The sequence below is a fragment of the Choloepus didactylus genome, chromosome 17, assembly GCF_015220235.1.
Source record: "Choloepus didactylus isolate mChoDid1 chromosome 17, mChoDid1.pri, whole genome shotgun sequence".
Classification (NCBI taxonomy): Eukaryota; Metazoa; Chordata; class Mammalia; order Pilosa; family Megalonychidae; genus Choloepus; species Choloepus didactylus.
Window position 1 is genome coordinate 56001580 of NC_051323.1, and position 22172 is coordinate 56023751.

Below are 22172 nucleotides of genomic sequence, written 5' to 3' on the forward strand. Positions count from 1 at the left end.
CTAGCGGCATATATTTCATGTAATATAAGTTTCCAGAATAGATGAATGTTTAAAAATATCATTTAAGACATTTGTAAAATATCTTTTAAAAAATCAAAAGCAAGCTTCTTTAGCGTATCTAACAAATGTAGTTCAATTTATGCACAATCCATGTGACAATAACTTGCAGTTTAAAGGCCATTCAGAAAATGGTCCCTTGTGCTCAATACATATTTTTGAATGAATAAATGAATGAATGAAAAATTAATTAAAGTAGCTCTAAAATGAAAGCAGCAGCCTCAGAAGGTACTTGTAGAAAAAACTGAGGTGAGGATTCTTCTGAACTGAGTCTATGACTATAATCCTATTTCTTTATCTTCCTAACCAATTTTTAATCATCTTGGTGACCCTACTCCGAACTACATCTAATTTCAGGTATGGAGTCTGACCAACTCTGACAGACTCAAATACTTTTAAAGGGTTTTTTGTGCAACCGAGTACAAATTAATCAATCAACTAACTAATAAATAATTAAACATTACATATTCCATGTTATGTATTGCAGTCTGGGTGCCAAAAACTGTGCTTTAGGCTAGCTCTCAGTTAGCTGAAAGTAACATCCCTTAGGCGATCTTCTACTCTGCTAACGGGGCACTCAACATCTCCTGCACCACCATCACTGTACAGCTCCTTTTATCTCACTCTTGGTGTGTTAATACCGCCGGTCACTTTTTTCCTCCATTATGCACATTACTGTCACATTTATCTTCCTAAAATGCTCATACTGCTCACATCATTTATGTAGTCAAAAGTAATTAAAGGCACCAAACTCTCCCTGGAGGATGACTCACAAATCCTTATCTCCAGCTCAGATCTCTTTCCTGAGTTCCAGACCCACAAGGCTTATCTTTCCCTGATACTCCGTAGGTACCTCAAACTTAACAAAACAAACCAACTGTCTACTTCCTCTCATAAAGCCCCACCTCCCATAAAGCTGCTATCTTGCATACCATAGTCTAGGAAACAGCACCACCATATATCCTCATATCCTGACACTTTTTCCCAAGCTAGAATCCTGGAAGTATTCTCCCTTCCTCATCCAGCAAAGTCAGTCACTAATGCCCATTAATTTGAGCATCTTAATTTTCTCCTATCTTCACCCTTTTTTTCATCCTCTTTTCTATCTCCAAGGCTGCTTTCTTTAACCTCCCTTTCCCTTTTGCTGAACCACCCAACACATTTCTCACGGTTGCCCGTGATTCCCAGTTTTTCCACAAAGCCTTCCTTAATTTATCCACCTTATGAATGCAGAGCAGTTCTTTTTTGTCCACTCAGTATAAGACAATGATAGTAAGGATCACAAGCCAATTTTTATTATATCTTTCCTCTAAAAAATCTTGTGGAGAAAAAAATAATTACATACAGCCAAGAATTACAAACTAACATTACCTGAGTGCTTTTAGCTAAACATACAAGGATCTTTAAAGCCCCAAGTGTCTTCCTCCTTTTGCAAAATGTTCACTGTGAAGCTCCAAATAGGAATGAGTTCCACATAATCTACACCATTCCAGTTAATTCATGTGATATGTGACGCAGCAATGCCAAAAAAATGTATTTAAGAGTACATTTTATGGATCCCACCCAGATACTCCTTTGGTTAGTCTCTGGTGAAAAATGAGTACTGATCAGGTTACCTTATTTTACTTTAGTTTGTATTTTCCCTCGCCATCTCCCAACTAGGTGATACCTCTTTGTGGAAAGGGCTCACTTTTCCTTAGGCATTTATCTTTGTAGTCCTTGGTAAATGTGTCAAGAAGCTATGCATGTATGAACCCCTGCTCTTTCCTCTAATAAATTTGTCTAACCCCCAAATCTAAGAATGCTGCTTGAATTCGCTTTACCTAATTCCCCACCTGCAATGTCAACAAGTCCTGTTTATTCAATTTCCAAGTCATATTTGGAATCCACTCACTTCTCTCCATCTCTAGCTCTCAGGTCATTTACCATCACCTCTTCCCATACACAACTGAAAGATCCCCTTTCTGTGTACTCCCGAGTTCTTGCATCCTCCCCCCAACCCCAAATCTCTTCTCCACAAAATTTACCAGGTAAAACACAAATCAAATTATATTACTCCCTTGCTCAAAATCCTTTAACAGCTTTCCTACATACTCATCACAAAATCCAAACACCTCAGAGTACTCTACAAGGCCTTAGGTGATCTTGTCCTTATCTAGCTCACCAACTATATCCTCCACCTATTTCTCCCTCCCTCAGTATATTCCAGTCCCAATGATCTTGCTTTTTCTGGACAGTCCCACCTTAAGAGCATTTGTACTTGCTATACCCTCTGCATAGAACTCTCTCCCCTCCAGATCACTATAAAGCTGACTTTTTCCTGCATTTCATTTAAATGCAATCCATTCATAGAAAACTTCCCTGGCATCCCTATCTAAAGCAGTTTCCCCAGAAGTTCTCCACTCATATTAACCTGATTATTATTTTTCAGAATTATCATACTATGTGGTATTTTCTTGCTTATTTATGTGTTTGTTATCTCTTCTCCTTAAAATGTGCCATGAGAGTTGTATCCTCAGCGACTAGAATAGTACCTAGTATATATTTAGCACAGTAAACAGCTGCTGGATGAATGAACAAATAAAACATTTTCCAGTGTATTTTATATTCCTGTTTTATTTAACTTGACAAGGTTTTCCACTTCATCTTACTTCCTGAATTTATTATGACTACTCTGAATTATAATAATTTAAAAACTGTATGTTACTCCAAACTTAAAAGTCACAGGCAAACCTGAATGCCCAATTATCCATTATATCATGGAAATCTTTGTTCTCAACTTTACCTTTACTTAAAACCCGAGTGGCCCCTCCAGAAAACTCTTGTGGCAGCATCACAGGCTGGAACTGTTTTTGTTAGTTTGATCCCCTCCTCTGACTTGTGCATCTACCTAACCTTATAGAGCTCAGTACAGCATATACCAAATCACTGATGAATAGGTAATGTGGCATAGAATTAGAAGCTTTGTTAAAATGAAGGTGATTTCCTCTTCCTCCTTGGAAAAATACAAATTACTCTGACAAACCATTCTGAACGAAGCTATTACTGATGATTATCCAGTATCCTATTTCCTTTCAATTTTCTACAAACTGATTCTATGATGATGTGTTCATGTACTGAGATGTGTGTCCCTCTTTGTTCTCACTGCCACTTTTAGATCATTCTTCTTTCCCCCTTTAAAAAACAAAACTCTTGTTCACTTGAAGCACATGCAATGAGATTACATCACCAGCCACGCGTAATTGTTGCATTTATCTACAGACCTTCTGCCTCAGTGTCTCTTCCTTACTACTACTCCTGCCATCATTCTTGGCAACTTCAACATCCAAGAGACAATCCACGCTGGCTCAGCTGTCTGACCTCCCCAGCTCTAATGATCCTGTCCTTCACCCCTCCTAGCTCTCATCATAACCTGTAAGAGCTCTACTGCTACTATCTTGACATCAAGTATCCATTCTCAAGAATTCCTACTCATTTTCTCAGCTATCTGCCTCCAGCAATTCTTCCAGTCTACCAGCACCTCCTCCCCAAATGAACCTACCTCTTAGTCACCATTCTTGTCTCCTTCCCAACATAGACTATGTGGTCTATCACGTTAAACACAATCTTGCATAATCCTCATTCCCCTGCCCCTCTCTATTATCACACTTATTAGGAAAGATCCCAACCCTGAATAAATCCACCTCTCAACCTATGCTGCACCTGCACCAGACAGGAGAAAAACGCACAAGTGTGCTGACTGGTCCCCCGTCAAATTTAGAACCACTAACCTCAAGTGAACTGTCAGCACTAGTTGGGACCCGATTACATTTTCCAGTTAGTTTACTCTTGTCTCTGAGGTGTCTATTACACATTTTCCAATCTCTTCTCAAATCTTCACAGCCCTTCTTTTACTTCAAAGCCAGCACTTGACTTTGTTTTATACTTTGCTAAGAAACAGAAACAATTTTGCCCCTCTCATTCTTCAAAGGTTTAGCTCCTGCAGCTACCCCCTTTATATTATTAACTTCTCCCTCTTTACTAGATCATTCTCATCATCATTCAGCCATGCTGTAATATCTCCCATGTTTTTTCCAAGTTGTTCTTGACCCTAAACACCCCTCTAAAAAACACTCCATTTTTCAGTCCCACTTCATTGCAAAACACCCCAAATGAGTTTTCCCATTTCTGTTACTTGTACTGTCATTCTTCTATTTCAGGTTAGAACTCGAGAATCATCTTTGTGCTTTTTCATCTCTCCCTTATTAGTTAGTGGACACTGTAGGTTCTTCCTTCAAAACAGTATGTATCTGTCTCTTCCTTGCTGTTTACCCTGGGACCACCATAGATCAACCTCTTGTCATACCACATCTAAAATGACTAAAACAGCGACCTAACGAGCCTCCTGATTGCAGTACCTCCCCTTGCTAATCCTGTCTGCATTCCCCCACAACCCTAGCCTTCCTGATGTTGATTTCATCATGCTCGCTTCTCTCTGCTCATAAACCTATGGTGGTTTTGATGCTGCCAGGCTTAAGCTCCCTGCATGAAGTTTAAGTCATTTCACAGACTTGTCCTGTCCTGCCTGCCCATCTTTTCTACCAACACAAAGCCATGCTATTTTACACTAGTTTCTCAAGTGCTTTATACATGAGTCACACAAATTCTCACTTCTACATTTTATCCTTTTGTCCACGTCCTTCTCATTCCTGGAACCCACTTATCTTGCCTTAGCCCCCATCATCCAAATTCTAAATTGTTCAGACCCTACCTCCTTCATGAAACCGTATCATACAACTCCAGTTCGCACTTTCTTGGCCCTGAATTCCTATAACATTCTGAGTCTACATCACTATTGAGGACTAAATCTTATATAGTACTGTACCATCACTAATTCTTTCTTAGATAATACATACCTGAATTTTTTTTCTCCCAAATTATTCCTCAGAAAAGAGGAAATCCACTTATACTACTTCTTAGAGATCTCTCACATTGCAGGGTGCTTTAGTTTGAAGAAAAATGTACTATTTGTAGAAGATATTAACTTTAAATGACCTCAACCCATAGTACTTACATAGAGGCCATATGATAGACTCAGTTTTGTTTTTTTCTTTTTAAAGAGGTAAAGAAATTTAATCAGATACAGTAATTATTCCTGTGGGAATACTTTCAAAAAGTAGAAGTAGTGGATCTTGTAAACAGCCTTTTAAGAATCACTTTAAAAATCAATGCAGTTCATGTCCACGTTGTGGACGTCATAAATACGTACCCAACAAATTAAAAATGCAACTCTCCTAATTCTATGTGAATAGCTATTCTCTTTGGGCACAAAACTTCCTGTGATAGCATCACAAGTAGATTCAAAATTTGCTGTATCTCCAACAACTTAGATGGCAGTGAAGAGGGCGTGTTCAGAAACACTGTTAAATGAATTGAGGGTGGCTTGACCAAACACAATGACAGTGGTAATTATGCTCATCATGCATGTGAAGTGTTTGAATGAAAGTTTCATAAAATGTAAGAAGAGCAGAAAGTGATATTTCTAAATTGCTGTATAATTTTACATAATGTATAATGTGAAATATGTATGGATAACTACGTTAATAAATTAAGTATTTAAATAGACCTGTGACAACTTAATCTATATCTCCAAAAGTTCATATACTGAAGTTGACTAAACATCTTTTTCTAGCAAACCATGGGGATAGAGACAGGGGTGAGCGAAGGGCCAGGAGACAATCAAAATGAATTAGTTGACTGACTGTATTGTTCAAAATCATGTGACTGAAAGAACACTTGACAGGGTTAGTTGGAGGTCTGTCACTGATCAATTGTGTGGATTTCCAATTTTCAATTTCAAGGATTGGACTAAATGATACCCAAGATCCTTTCCAGTTCTAAAATCTTATTTCTATTGTTTTCTATTATATTCTTTTTAAATGATTCAGCAGCATTGGTAAATACAAACAGAAGAGCTATTTTAGAGGCTCTTGTAAAATTCTTATTCTTTATTACCATCTCATATAGCTTAGAAATGTAATACAATTCAAAAACTTCACTCCTGCTCTACTGCCCTCATGAGCTTGATTTTGACCTCAGAAAACCTTGGTATTCTATACCATATTATCAACCTCTCCACTTCAGAATGCATCACTTTAGAGAAAAAAGTTATATTCAAGAACATCGCATTCAGCCCCCTTTTTCCCCAAGAGGAACCTGGCGTTGAAGGAGTTCAATGCTGATCAGGGGCAGGCCGAATCCCAAGCCCAGGTTTCAACCCTTGTTAATTCTGATTGTAAGCCACTGCCCCAAGCTCTGGGTACTCCGCTTATGGTTACCCTCAAGATGTTTTCTAGGTTTCATGCATGAATGTGCAAAAGTTATGAGCCATATTAGTATACTAATCTTGTTTTAGTATAATTTCTGACCTCTCTCCAGAGGTGAAGTGTCCAATAATCCATCCACATCTATTCATTTTTGCTCCTGAGCAGAACCAACCTATGTCTTCAATGCTCACTACAGAGTTCTCCCATCTCTTCTAAAGACTCTCTTGCCAGATGAGCTTCACTGCTAATTAACAGGCTCTCCTTGTGGAGCACCATCTTACGGAAAATCAAGTGGAATGGATTTGGTGACAACAGATGCTGATCTCAAGAACACCACTCGTGAAATCATCCATTATGCAGAGGTGACCTAGGCAAGCTGGCACATCTAAACTGCTCAGGCTACTTCAGCATTACCATTCCACAGCTCCCAGGAAACACACACACTCACACACAACACTACATCACCACCTGGTAAGTTTTACGCATCATATTTGGGATGATAAAAGCTACGAGTCTCCAAAAGCTTGTCTCTGCCCTTTTCAAGCTCAAATATCATCACTGCACAGAGTTACACACACCAAGTACGCTAAACGCAACTAAGCGCTTACCTTCAATCCTCTTTAAAGCTGAAAGGCACATATCTTTCCTTGGAAACTCAAAGGGATTGTTGCAGGTTCGAATGGTGTCACATTCACATTTCCCATTGATTATATTGCAGCCAGAGATAAGGTTTTCATTGCATGGTTCAAAGCCAAGCAGTTGGTCATCATCCCAGTTCTCATCTGTAAAACAATTAACAACCAGAGAATGTTTGCTTGTAGCTTCATTCAAAGGCTTGTTTGAGAGAAAAAATGCACAGTGATTGTCAAGATGGACATCCAATTCTGACACCTCAATGTGTGAAAGGGAGTTTGGATGAAATTTTACAAATGAATGAAACCTAACCTCCTACTAATAACTGAGAAGAATGAAGCATATCCATCCATGGAGACATTAAATGTTGTAAATATACAAATGTTTGGGATCCAAAAACACTGCTATTCTTTTACGTTATTACATCAATAATTGAGATGCTTTTAGAATTTTAATTTTAAACAAAGATTCCTAGATTTTCCCACATTTAATAAAATTACAAGAGTCACATTTGCTGATCTACAAATTTTTTTTTTTAAACTTATTTTTACACCATCTGGTAGAGACCAGCTTCAGGTTTAAACAGCTCATCAACTTAACACATCAAAAACCAGACATCACCAAAAATGTCAAGAATGAGATAAAATGGGGAGGATTCCCTCCAATGCTTTTTGGTACAGACGGTAATTTAATCTTATCATTGCCTACAACCAAAGCCACAAACCACAAAAAAACTGAGGGCTGCTGAGCAATGAACGGCTGACACAGTCCAACTCTAAGGCTGAAGCCAAATCACAGTGTCCCAGCTTTCATGGGACCAAGCTCAGACAAATGAAACAAACATGACAGAACCGTAAGCAGGCTGAGTTCTTAATAATATTCCTCATGATTGAAATACCTCTCAAAGAAAACCAGGCTGTTTATCTACGAATCCCTAGGATGTTACATGGGTTTTTCTCCCTCTTAACATTATCTCTAATGGTACTTTATCTCACCTTAACTAGGTACTGAATGTTAAACAGTAAACATGTTTCTGATAACTATATCTGTAGAGAATTTTTCAAAGTGCTCGAATTTAAGATGCCTAAAACATGTTACTCAATCTAAGGCAGGTATAAATGCCACCTTAAGAATCTGTTTTCATAGAAGACAGTGTAAACAAATGATTATGATTTTAATAGGGCTTTTACTTCTGGTGTCATCACTGACTTACTGCATAAATTAGGCAAACGACTGCATTCCTACACTGAAATAGGTAATTTTCATGTCAAGGGATTTTTAGAAGGATATCATTTACAATGAAGAGTTTTGGTACAATTCTTCCTAAAGGCAGAACAGAAAACCTCTTGAGTTTTGATTTCAGGAGATCAGGCTCACTTATTTTATAAAACCCTCAGCTCTTCGCAAAATTGTTATCTTTCGGATTTAAAGTTTAAACAGAAACACAATTTATCTGTGTTAAAATCTGTTTTTCTATATAGATTATATTTGACCCTTAAAAATGACATGTGTGTGCACACAAAGGTGATTCCTATCTTCAAGGAAACGATGAAATTACTAAATTACTCTGAAAGGAAAACCAGAAAAGAATATGCTAAGACATTTCAATGTTTTGAAAAGGAGGTGATATTCAGTCCTCAGTTAAATGATAAAATGGCTCATCTAAATTATTTCTTCTCTTCTACATTTAACTGTTGACATGCTGTTGGTATCAAAGGCCTAATCCAGTTCAACGACACATATTTGCCATGAAGAAATTTTTGTGACTGAAGATGGAAACTGATAACTAAAAAAGAGTTCAACCCTAGGAACTTAATACCTGTTAAAAGTTCAAGGAATGTTTGAACCACGTAACAACTATATTTCTCCTCTTTCCCATCATAGTCCTGAGAGGACTTTATTATTGTTGTTGAAACCACATGCAGTTATTATACATCACCAAATAAGAGTTGAATCTACCTCAGAATTTTCTCTGCAATAAATGCTCCTTCCTCTCCTTCCATTACCAGCAGAAAGCTCCAAAGATACCACTCTCCTACCCTATCCCACAACAAAACCCTCTAACCTGTCTCCCTACCACTATCCTTCTGTCCCTTTATGCCATTCTCCTGACCCAGGAGAATGCACTGCTCTTTCCCCCATGCTCCCACCATCTGCACAGATCTCTTTTCACCTCAGTAATGGCTTCTGCAAGTCAAACTCCCCCATCAGAATTCTTGTGTACAAGAGTCAAGTCGTATCCATCTTCCAATTCCTTTCGACCCAGTCCTTAATACGGTGTTCAATAAACTATAAATACATTGATTTCATGTCACTGGTATGTATGACAGTTGTCTATTTTTTTTAGACAAACCAAAATACCCTATATATATATATATATATATATATATATATATATATATTAAAACAACATTAAGATAATGTATGAACATCTGTAAACAATAAAAACTTTATTTAAAAAGCTCTATACCTACATCAAGAAAAACTATATATTAAGCCTCATATGTTATAAGAGATACACAATTTAAAGAAATGCTTGGATATATTTTGGCACATTTCTCACAGAGCATCATCTATTAGTCGTCTCTTTCCCAGTGCAACAGTAAGACTTCAACTCTCATCAGCTGGCTGGCATCAACAGTCCTTCCAAGAAGCCCATCTCAAGGGCAATTTTTTTCCCAACTGCCAGATCCTTTTCTGTGCCTCCCCACAGGAAGCCCATTTTCTCTGAATGTGGAATCAGAACTAAAGGACTAACTGCCCTTGATCATCCACCTGGCTCCTTACTGTTTTCTGCTTCTTTCTCAGCAGAAGTTTCTTGGCAGCAGCAACAGGCTGTGCCTGAAGATGCACAGGTAAGAATGACCACTCCCTCAGATAACACCATGGCCACCAAGTCTTCAGGAAGCGTCTCTGACTCTTAAGCCAACAATGTCTTACTTAATTTTATGTTCCTTTTTTCAGAGGAAAATCTTTCAAATCTTTGCCCCATCCTAATCAGTACTTTGTTTTTCTTCTTGAAAAATGATAGTTCCCTTAGCAACCACTGCTTTATAGAACCAAGTACCAACATGCTTCTGATACAAATGTTTTATTTTTTTATATTATATTTTAAAATAATTTAACAGAAAATCAACATGGATTTAAAGCAAAAACTTAAGGAAGTCTGATTATAGATTGAATCTGAGCCCAACAATGCTGCTAATAGCACTTTTCAAATTCTGTTTTTAAAATCTTTCTTTTCCTAAGTAAATCCACATACACAGTACAAGGATCAGGATTCTGATTTTCTGACCTAGTTCCTGGTTTCTCTCTGGATTGTTTGGGGAGGAAAAAAAAAAGTTAAAAAAAGGGGGGGGGGCATTGTTCTTTAACCATTTATATCAAGTAAGTATTCTTCCTGGTCTTCTCTATAATACAAGATGTGGTCTCCTAACCTGAAAGGCCAAGATAATTGAAATATCTCTGCAAATGCATTTTTAAGTTTGTAACTTCAGCAAGACACCAAATCAGGATGTTAAATAAATTATTTTCTCTGAATATAAAATGAGAGAAATCTAGTCTATCCCAAAAAGAGATGGTAAAAATCATATAAGGAACATGTTGAAATATGTCCAAATATGTGATTACTACAGTGAAGAGAGGAGTCAGGTATATCCAGCTGCTAACCCAACATTTCCACTTGAATATCTAGGAGACATCTCAAAATACAGTGCTTTTCCCTGAGACAACCTCCATACACAGCTATGCAGAACTGCTGTACCCATACTTTTAATTTCATTGCACGGACTATTAAGACACTATTTAATTGATTTGAAATTCAATAAAAATCAATAATTAGCATGGCTTCAATTAAGGGGATTAAGGGAAACTGAATTTTAATTTTGTTTTTTGTTTTTTGTTTTAATTTACTGCAAGTGTGTGATAGTGAAGAACACGACTTACTAACCAGTATAGTCTAATGCCAGCAGTTTTACTCAACATTGCTTTTGCACAATCAGTACAAAGGGTGGCACAGAAAAAAAGCTAAATAACATTTTGATATATGAAAATAGTTTTGACCCCACACACCACCTGAAAAGGTCTTACAGTCTCCCAGAGATCCGTGGCCCACATTTTGAAAACTGCTGTTCTAAAGAAATGTCCTGCTGATACACCTGGGTCAAGGCAGCACAGGATCCAGTATGGTAAATAACAAAGTATGCTGGGTACCTCATCTCCTAACAGTCCATGAAAATCCATGTTTCTTTAATGTCATTCAGCTCATTTCTAAATGTTAATTATGAAAATATCAACATTATAATGCAGGAGTCACGCTGGTTCATATGTGATTTTCCCAGCACATTTCTGTTATGAAAAGAGCAGAAGAAAGTTTTCTCATAATTAAGGGAAATGTCTTAGCATAGATGAACACCTTAAGAAAACACTGGCAATCCTGTTTAAATTCCTTCCTTTAAATCCAAGAAACGGCTGCTTTAGTGGCTGAACTTTTCTATGTGTGAAGCTATCTGTAAAGGCTGCAAGCACAAATGAAAAAGCTACAGAGACATTTCTCCTTGTATTTAAAAAAACACAAAAACAAACAAACAAAAAACATGATGAAAAAACTACCCCTGGGTCTTATTTTTAACTTTGATGAAACTTGTCTCCATTAAAAATGAATGTCTTCAAGGCCCCATACCTGAAGGAAGCAGCATGAGCTCTGGAGTGTGAGGGTGCAAAGGTAACTCCAGGTACAAATGTCAGGATGACTTAGCTGTCGATGTTTTTATATGTGGATTCTTACTGTTTACATTTATGTTCGGTGCACACAGTTTCATAAGTTTTGACTGACCTGCTCACCCAACCCTATTTTTCCCAAAAGCTCTCTAACTTGATTTTGCAGAACATGAATTGTGTTTTTGTTTTTAAAACAAAACATGGTCCAATGCAGAAATGTCTGTACTTCCAATAGCCACGTTCTGTCTTCTCCTGGACTCGGCCTTTCTGTTCCACCAAGCATCTTCCATTAAGCTTGGTGATGCCTGAAAAACCTTCCTTCTACAGTTTGAAATAAAGGATTCTAAATGCAAAAGTTAGTAAGAACAGAGTTTCAATCAAGAGGGTAGGAAAGGAAGACCTGAGGAGGAGACTGTAGGAAAAGGTCTCTTAGAAGACATCCTGGGACACATCCAGGTCCAGATCAGTGAAGTAACCTCTACAGGGGACACAGCCCCCCTCGACACAGGAGCTCGAGGAACCAGCCATGGCAGACCCTAGACTGCCAGCCCTGCATCAAACCTCTTTGCCCTTGCAAATATCTTTCCATTTGCTTGCTGGTGTCTAAAATTCCACTAACATGGAATGAAACATTTCAGGAATGACTGTATTTACTGGACAAAGTACTGGGTGTTAATCTAAAATCACTGCCTTCTTGAAGGCGGAAGGCATTTGAATACTCAGAGCCTTTCCCTTTCTACCTGTTTCCCTTTAGGTTAATGGAGTTTACTCCAAACCAAGACAGCTGCACCCCATTATGTGACAATCCACTTACCAGAAACATGCTATAGCAAATATTAAAAAGCAAGAAACAAATTCATGGTACACACTAAGAAGCTCACAGTAATGGAATCCTGTTGGCAGAGCAGAGGCTTCTGGAAATATATATCAAATTAATTCTCCAGCTGTTCACATATCCCTGTGGCTACAGTAAGATGCAAATAGCTAATACTGGCATCTTTTTCCATGCCAGCCTAGAAACTCCAGTGTAAAGTAAAATTCTGCTCTTAACTCCCCCAGCTCCCGGCTGGCTGTTACCAGGCATTCAGTTCTGCTCAAGGAGGAACCTAATGCAGTGAGCTTTCATTCTCTCTGCTGCGAGCTTAAAGCAGATGTTCCAAAAGCTGGTGCTTCCCTCTCTCTCTCTCTTTCTTGTGCTGTAATCAGTGCAAAGCAGGAAGAGCAAAATTATGGTTATCAGGAGAAACGATTCGGTTTCAAAAATTTGTTTTACATGCATTTCTACAAAGTGAAGTTATGTCAGGCACATGTAACTATATACCAGGGTGGAGGAAGCCTGTATCTCTAAAACAATGGAATTACTGAAGTATGCACATAAAAATCTGTTGAAGACTAACTCTTAAATAGATGCAAACCCCTAAACAGATAACAAGTAGCACAAGCATTGATTCATATTATGTCCAAGTTGGGAAGAACTGATCCAATTTAGTAAATCGTCTTACAGCAAAACATTTCTTAATGATAAACCTATGTCCCACTGCCATACTTTTGTCACTCTACCATTAGCATACAACTATAGAATATGAATTCACTCATTCATCCTTTCACTCATTCATTCTTCAAACAGATACTGGTATTTCTTATGGATCAGGAATTGTGGGAGGTGCTGAGAATTCAAGATGCTAGGAGATAGCAGTATACAGTACAGTTTTCCACCATTCTAACCCAAATCATATCAAATATGTGAATAAAATGCTCCTAGGACTTCTGAAACAGGGAAAAAGGTTAAATAAGGGAAGGATAATTTGCTTTTAGATACCAATAAACTAGTGGGGGGTGGGGAGGGGCTAAAGAGAAGACAACCACTGTCTCTAGATGCAAAGGAATTTGTCCAAAAAGAAAAGATGAGGAGAGACTGGGACGACAGGACACAATCTCCCTTCCCACTTCACCGGTCTGCTTCAATTAGTACTTACCTGTTGCAAACAGCATCTAGAGAAACAGATACCACAAAGGCAGAGCCGTGTTCAAGAGAGGGCCCCAGCCCAGGACAGCACAAGCTTAGCTCTGCAATAATTCATGGTGATCCTGAATAAATCATTTTGCTCCTGTTTCCTCAATAATAAAATGGAGGTGGAATGGATGATTTGTGAGGTCCCTTTCACCTTATCCCCATGTTTTTGTTTTTTTTAATTGTGGGAAATTTAATGAAATTGTACAAAGCTAATAATTTATTGGGAACAGTGCCAGAGAATCACATAATTTAAATCTAAAGTAGTTTCCCATTATCAGACCAATTTGCAGTTTGGAAAGTATGGTCACAATGGATAGGAAGCAAACCAAGAGTGCTTTTAATATAATGATATCACTTTCCAGGACCTTTACAGCACCTCCATTCCTAGAGGATTCAATAGCTGAGATCTCAACGTATTAATACGTTTTATTCTCTAGACCAATGGTATCCAGCCTCTGGGTTCCATATCTGATATCAGGGTTTTTTTTTTTAGCGTGTACACCAATCCATGTACATTTGTTTATATACATATGCTAGCGAACTAATAAATTATGAACATTATAAAATATATGCACAAATAGAAATTAAAAATGCAACATCTTAAAGATGACAAGCAGTATATATTTTAAAACTTTAATTCTATTTTAAAGCTAATGTTTTTATTTCACTCTGATGATCATAAAAACAATAATTATTAACATTTTTTTCTGTGAGAAAAAAAGGCATGTAATTGACTATGCCTTGTTATTTTTTTAAAATCTTAGGTTAATATTTATCATAGCAATTCAAAGACCTAGTTCTAAGCTCAATTTGTTTTGATATTTGATGGTTTTAATGACCATCAAAGATGGAAAAAATATCCTACAAAGTCATGTAGAAAAAAACAGAAGAAGGACATCACTGGCCATCTTAATTAAAATCATGTTAACCATCTTTCATTTCAGTTTCATTCACCAATTAAGGAAATATTTTTGCTGCAATTCAGCTAATATCCATCTTTCCTTTAAATAAATAAGTTGCTCCTGCAAGCCAATCAGAAGGTGTTGCTTTTTTATATTTTTAACAAATTAGTTCAAAACTTAAAACTTTTAGTTGAAAAACACTTAAAATTGCTTTTTAAAAATCTTTTCCTAAATTAAGAGCATACGATTCACTTCTAGCACAAAATCACACAATGGTGGAAACATTTCCGAACATCCAACTTTCAAAATTTCCCTTTGAGTTTCTTTTGAAAAACTATCATGTTTTCAAACATTGTCAAAACAACACCTTACCTGTGCCATGAAGGAACAGATTTGTTTCGTTTTTTAAATATTTACTTTGAACACTTGTCTCTTTGTTAAAAAAAAAAATGTTTTAAGAAACTTCTTTGGAGTTTAATCATTCTTGTATTTTGCCACAAGATGAGCCAGTTGAATTCTGGGTAATTAAGATATCAATGCTTATTCCCCATCTCATTATAAATTACTGTAAAGCTGTTAAAGTTAATATATTATAATCTATAAATCTACCAATCCTGGAACAAATAAACCACAATATACATATATGCCAAAATACGCCGAAAGCCAAAGAAGAAGTGATGATGTAACCAGCTGAAATGAGGACACCAGTGTCCACATAATCGATACTTGTAAACATATATTTGTTATTGGCTATTGTTTAAATTAAGAATACATGTGTTTTCATCTTTTCTTCCTACACTCCAATAGATATTCCTTGTCTTTGTTTTGAACAATGCAAATTCCCAACCAAGCTTAAAGGAAAACACATTCTGTCCCCTGAAAAAGGCTGCTACTTGTTCATGTGCTTTCTATTCTGTAGTTTCCCATCTTCTCTTATACTTCCTTTATCAAATACCCTGTCTCTTTCCTCTCAATAATCTTTTCCCTCTAAACCTGCTTCATCCTCTCATGTTCCACTCCACTCAAACTATCATTATACACTTAATTATCTTATGAAAAAAAACTCAAGAATAGCCTAAAGTTGTGTACAGCTTTGACTGGCTTGGGGGAGGGGCTTTAACACCATTAAATGAAATCTATTATGAGCAATATCATATGAACTCAATACAGATCCCTGACAGACATATCTAATTTAGATAAAAACAGAAGAAGCACATCACTGGCCAGCCTTATTAAAATCATGTTACCTGTCTGTTAGTTTCATTCACCAATTAAGGAAATATTTAAATTGAAAGCACTGCAAAATTTACTGATAAAATGACATGACGTTTGGGATTTGCTTCAAATTAATCTGGGAGGTCAAAATAGTAAAGTTCAGATAAAACAGGATTGGTCATGAGCTAATAACTGTTGAAGCACTGTGTCATAAAATTGTCTACTTCTATACATGTTTGAGAATTTCCATAGTAAACATTTTTTAAAAGTCGGGGGGATTATAGGAAAATTTACCAAATACTTAAAAATGAAGAACAATGGAAATACCACATGTCAACACCAATGGGACACCATGTTTAAAGGAAAAATTAACAGGACATAAGAAAGATAAAAAACAAATAAGCTTAAGCAACCACTCAATTGAAGTAATTGGAAAAAGAGCAACAGAGAAAAATCAAAGCAAGAAAGATCAAAAAAATAAATATTTTGGAGGACAACGTAGTAGAAGTAAAAGTAACAGACATAATTAGTAAACTAGAAAACTGGTTCTTCCAAAAAAGATTAAGACATTTCATAAATGGCTTATGACTAACAGTCCCATACAGCATGGCAACTCATCCAGTTACTTTGACATATAAGTATATTTTTCAGTTTCTCTTTAGTGGTTTTACCAGAAAGTTACTTGAAAGCTAGACATTAAATAAGTACATTTCTAAAATTTTTTAAATGACCAAGATAGGTATTTGATACTGCTCATTTGCATTTTTTCCAAGCTAACATCAGACCCTTGTTTGTACCTTCTATCCGGGCACATGTCATTTAGGCAATGAAACTTTCCCAGAGCATCAATGTCCACTGAAATACAGGATTCCATGTTTAACCAGTCTCAAAAATCTCAGCCTTCAGGTATAAAATGTACCGCTACCTAACACTTAATAAATCTTCGTTGAGGGAAAAATAAATTTCCTAATTGTTTTACATTTCATCTCCTCATCTAGATACTATAAAATCCATTCTTGGATTAAACTAAGTGAGTAACTGTCACTTGAGTTCCTGGTCCACAGTGTTTTATCCTCCTATCAAGATGCTCTAATGTAAAACTCCTTTAATGGTATGCCAGTGGCTTCCACTGCAGAGCGTTTTAAAAACAGCCCTACAAAAACTTCTAAAGGCACAGGGCTGAGAACCAATGGTCTACAAAATAAAAGCTAACATTGGGTCATTCAAGTCTTTGATATGGGATGCACAGTCTGTTAGATTTGGTCCCAACCCACTTCTTCTACCTCATTTCCTCAAATCCTCTTCACTTACTGCAGCAATATTTACTATGTGCTCCCTAAATGACCCATGTTGTTCTGTGACTCCATGCCTTTGCATGAGCTGTTACCCTTGCCTGGAAAGACTTCTCTTTAACTTCCTGGAAAACTATTCAGTCTTTAACACTCTAAGTTTCATCCACTCTAAAGGGACAGAATTAAGTATGATCTCCTCTGTAGGACTTCTACTGTATATCTACTAAAATTATTTCACTTACGGTAGTATAATGAAATTACTCATCTAATCTCCACCAGAAAGTGAGTTTTTTAAAGCTAAGGATCTAGTTTTATTTTTATTTTTATCAAGGGGTTATCACAGGGCTCAGCAAATAGCAGACGCAAAATAAACACCTGTGGAAGGAATAAACGGGCAGAGAAGTAGAGTACAGAGGACTTGAACTTAAAGTAATGTGAGTTTTAAGAGTGGCAAACTTTTTCTGAAAAGTGAGTTTGGTAATAGGCAAAGAAAGCCAATTATTTAGAAACCACTAAGGAACATCTTTGATTCTTGGTCTTCCTATATTAATACTATTAACAAGTTCTCTTTTAACTTCAGCACTGTTTTAACCAACACTTCCACATATCAATAAATATTTATGAAATGCTGAATGAGTGAATGAGTACAATATTCCTCAACCATGTTAGATAAATAAATAATTTAAATAATAAACTCTTATCTCTTTTCTACCACTCATGTTTATCGTGTAGATAATTAGATAATATGACACAACTTAATGCTTCTTGCAAAAAAGGTACTTCTGGATATGAATAATGCACGGTACCATTTTATAAATATTAATGTACTTTCTAAACTAAAATTTGTTAGTAAAATGACGAAGTGTAAAACAGAAGACTAGATATAGGAATGCATATTTTCTAGATAACACTCACTGAAAAGTGTAAACCACTACAATGAAAAGAAACTCTGGAAACGTGATCAGAATTTTAAACAGGTATAATAAAATGAACATGGTGCTCTGAAATTAAGCATTCTGAACGACACAAATTTTTCCTCCTACTAGCTGAGCACAGATAATGGAGCACATCTCCCTCCCACCACCACCCTGATGACTCTCCTGCTTAATACCCAATATCCACGGAGCCCTCTCTATCTGCCAGAGACTGTACCAAGCACTTTCCTTGTATTAACCCATTTAGCTGAGGAAAACAAGCTGAGCAACCTGTCTGAATTCCATGCAGATGATCGTGAAGCAGGCGACATGCAGCACTGAAGAAACCTGAAGGAAGTGAGGTGGCCAAAGGGGAGCAAACTTCCGGGTTCAAGGGATGCCAGAGGACCTGAGCATGCGCGGGAAGGAGGACCGCCTATCGCTAACTTTCCCGCTTCGTCCCGGTGAAGCCAAGTCCAGGTGAATACGGCCTGGGCACCCACAGCTGATGTTGAACCACAAGGGCGATCAGGGACCTTTCTCTGACACCTTATGAGCCAAGACAAACTGAGCTGCAAGAGCACCTCTGGAAACATTAGAACAGAAGACCCAATAATATAAATTTGATCTCATTGACTGCTCTATCATTCGGGAAACAAGGACTTCTTTGTTAAGGCAAACAATGCCATCAAAAATAGCAATACTCCTGAGGAGCAAATGATGATTTTCAAAAAGTGTAAATTGTAGGAAGCATAAAGGAATCTTTTCAGGATCATAACTTTGTGAAATCAGTTAGCAATCATGAAGTAAGGAATGTTTTTACAAATCAAGCTGAGCACCACTGTGAACTTTACCTTAATAATTTATCTGAAGTTTTCAAAATAAACCAAGTGGAGGATGACAAGTGAAAGAATGATCAAGTTTAATTTGAACTACAAACTTTCTTACTACAAAACTTCAGTATTGCTCTACAAATAAAAATCTTTTGTGACTATCTTGCCTAAAAACACAAACCTTTGATTTCTTCCCTGATGCAAGTTTATCTCTATGTTGATCTTAACTTATTCTACACACTCCATGAAGCTCCTGCTATCTGGTGCTGGCAACAAAGCATAATTTGCCAGTGATATTCAATGAACCCTGTTTTGTGGGCATGAGGTACAATTTCCTACTGTTATCCAGTTTCATCATAAGTGACAGTTGGATGTACATGCTCAGATCTGTTTCTTAAAGCACACACTAAAATCCACATTGCTATGATATGCTTATGTGGGTAGTGGTGCCATAAATTAGAAATAAGAAATAGAAAGACCACTGTGGCCTATTAAGAAACCTCACATAACACAGGGCCTAACTGAATTTTAAAAGCATCAAGTTCTTGAAATTCATCCTAAAACTCCCCAGAAAGAAGCAAATGTAGATTAAGTGACAAGAAATGAATATTAATATCTTTGGTAGGACTGCAATTTGCACAGCAATGATTTAATCTCTAGGATTATGTCAACTATACAATATAAATGAATACAAAGAGAACAAAGAAAGATTAAGAAATCTTAAGAACAGGCCTGAAATACATATTTGTACATTTCTCACAAAATGGGGAGTTTCTGCTGTGTAGTAACCACACTTCCAAACCTAACGGACACCCAGATCCAAGTCACTAGGCCCTTGTTTTGGGGGTGTTAGTGATGGCTTTGCTATACTGTCATTCAGTATCTAGATATTTTTAATGGCTTTGCTCCCCCTGCCTACAAGGTCAAGTCCAAACTGATTAAGTGAGGCCTGAGCCTGGTCCTGCCGACCTTCCAGTCACTTTCCACTGGTCGGCCCACACCACTTCCCTTCCCAAGCACTGCAGGCTCAGGACCTTGGCACTTGTGGTCCCTCCACCTGGAATGTGTCCCCCCAGGTATGTGCACGACTTGCTTCCCCACTCCTTCAGGTCTATGTTCAAACTCAACATCTCAGAGAGACCGTCCCTGACAACTCCATTAAAAACTGCAAACCAAGTACCACCACCACCTTCCATGTCCCCTTTCTCTGCTTTATTTTTCTCCATTGAAGGTATCACCTTCTGGCATGCCACCTATTTAAAATACTAATTTTGTTTATTTTGTCTCTCTCCACCAGAAAGCCCCATGTGGGTGGAGATTTTTGTGTCTTGTTCACTGCTGTATCTTCTCTGCCTGAGACAGGGCCCAACACATAGTAGGCTCTCCATAAATATTTACTGAATCAACCCATTCCCTGAGTACACCAGGCATTTTCATCACTTAGATGAACCTTTGCTGATTCCCTTTCTGCTGAGTAGGAGCCATCCTTCTTTCCCTATCAACCTGTAAGACTGCTACTGTCTTATGGGGTCAATCGAGCTTAAATGTTTTCTCTTCAAAGGAGTTCACTTGATATTTTCCTATGTACTTCTCTCCCTCGTCACCACTCTCACCCCCACAGAACTTCACTTATACCAAGATACTATAGCTGTTTGTTTACAGTTGCATTCTGAACTTCCTGAGGGCAGAACTGTACCGTCCTCACTTCTATAACCACTCTACCCTGAGCCGGGTACATGGTACATGGTGGGTCTCTACTAACTGCTTCCTGAAGGAGTAAATGAATGGTACACCAGAGTAGGTAACTGCTCTGTGGGTTAACATTCTCTATCAATAGGATCACACACACGCATACAAGGCCGCTTTAAAGATATTCTGTAGGTATCTAAGGTTCAGGTTTGCTTAAGTTCTTCACTACTCATGCATTCATTTTGATAGCTTTTTTGGATTATTTGGGATGTGAAACAAATTATACTAATTCAGGTCTACCAGAGATTAGGAAGCAGATAACTTGCAAGTATTTTAAAATAGAGCAGTATCAAAGTTAAAAAAAAAAAAAAAAGTAGTTTACATATTTCCATATTTTAAATTAGGACATATGCATGCATAAATGTACATATATAGAAAATAACTAACTAATTTGCTTCCAAAAAGGAGATGTAAACAAAACCCAGTCCCTTTTCCACATGCCTCAGCAATATGTATTCCCATATGTAGTTGGGTAGTTAGATTTCTCAAGATCATGATTCTACAGTGTTATTCAATTTGAAGTTTGGCTTTATGGTGTAAAAGAAGTCAACAGGAAAATTGTTCAATATCTACCTTAACTCCTATCTAAAGGTATAAATTATTTATCTATTATATTAGGTTCAATATACATTTCAAGAACTAATAGTTTTTAGGATATAAAAAGAAATATCAAATGTAAGAATTCCCAAAGAATGCTCTGATCAAATCCATATTCTATACAACTAAGTCACCAGTTTTCAAAGAATTAGAACACACACAGATACATAGCTTTAACCTTATGTTGAAGCACAGAAAAGAGTATGTTAATAATTCGATAGTTCTAAACATTCGTATTCCTGATCATCAGGTTCCCAGAGCAGACCACAGGTGCATACCTGGAGTAATGGGACAATGGATGGCTTAGCAGCTGCACTTCCTACAGCATCCCACTGGGCCTCACCTGGTGGCTTTTGGTATCAACCCGGGGGAGGAAGAGGTGCCATGTACTGTGGTCTACAGGCCCCATGAATGAGACTAATAACGAAGAAATTTCTGCCCAGTACCATTCCTGGGGCTGCTCTGTATACTGCCGTGTGAGGAAGGAGGAAAGGGGATTAGCACCCTCACTTCACACAGGATGCGGCATGGCCATGGAATCAAATATTGTTCAAAGACAACTCTGGGCACGGATTTACTCAGCACAGAGGCTTCCAGCTGCAGAGGAAACCCAATCCCTTCAGGTATGGCAGCAGCTAGGATTTCACTCATTTTTAAAACGGGTGTTTCAGAAACAAACTTGGCCTATAGTTTCTATTCCTTTCCCAAGAGCAGAGAATTTAATCTTAAACATCCCCAACAAACAACTAGCTTGCCACCTCAGCAAACCTCACGTGCAGTTCTGGCAATTGCCTTCTGCATGATCTGCTCGTGGTTTCACAAGGGTTTGCATGAGGTGGCTCCAAGTCCTTGCTCTGCATACTGGGTTCTGCAAAAAGCCTCAATCGGGAGGAGGCTGAAGAAATGAGGTCCTGTAACCCTGGAGAGGGACAAGGAGGCAGT

At 37.5% G+C, this 22172-nt stretch overlaps 1 protein-coding gene across 5 annotated transcripts in view; it reads right to left on the minus strand.

Annotated features, from left to right (window-relative positions):
* The window catches only part of CRIM1 (cysteine rich transmembrane BMP regulator 1), a 222569-nt gene that overhangs the window by 175543 nt on the left and 24854 nt on the right, over window positions 1–22172 (minus strand). For all 5 annotated transcript variants that reach the window (XM_037807087.1, XM_037807086.1, XM_037807085.1 and 2 more), the window contains exon 2: window positions 6971–7144. In XM_037807087.1, coding sequence (XP_037663015.1) covers window positions 6971–7144 — 174 coding nt within the window. The remainder of the gene's footprint in view (window positions 1–6970; window positions 7145–22172) is intronic.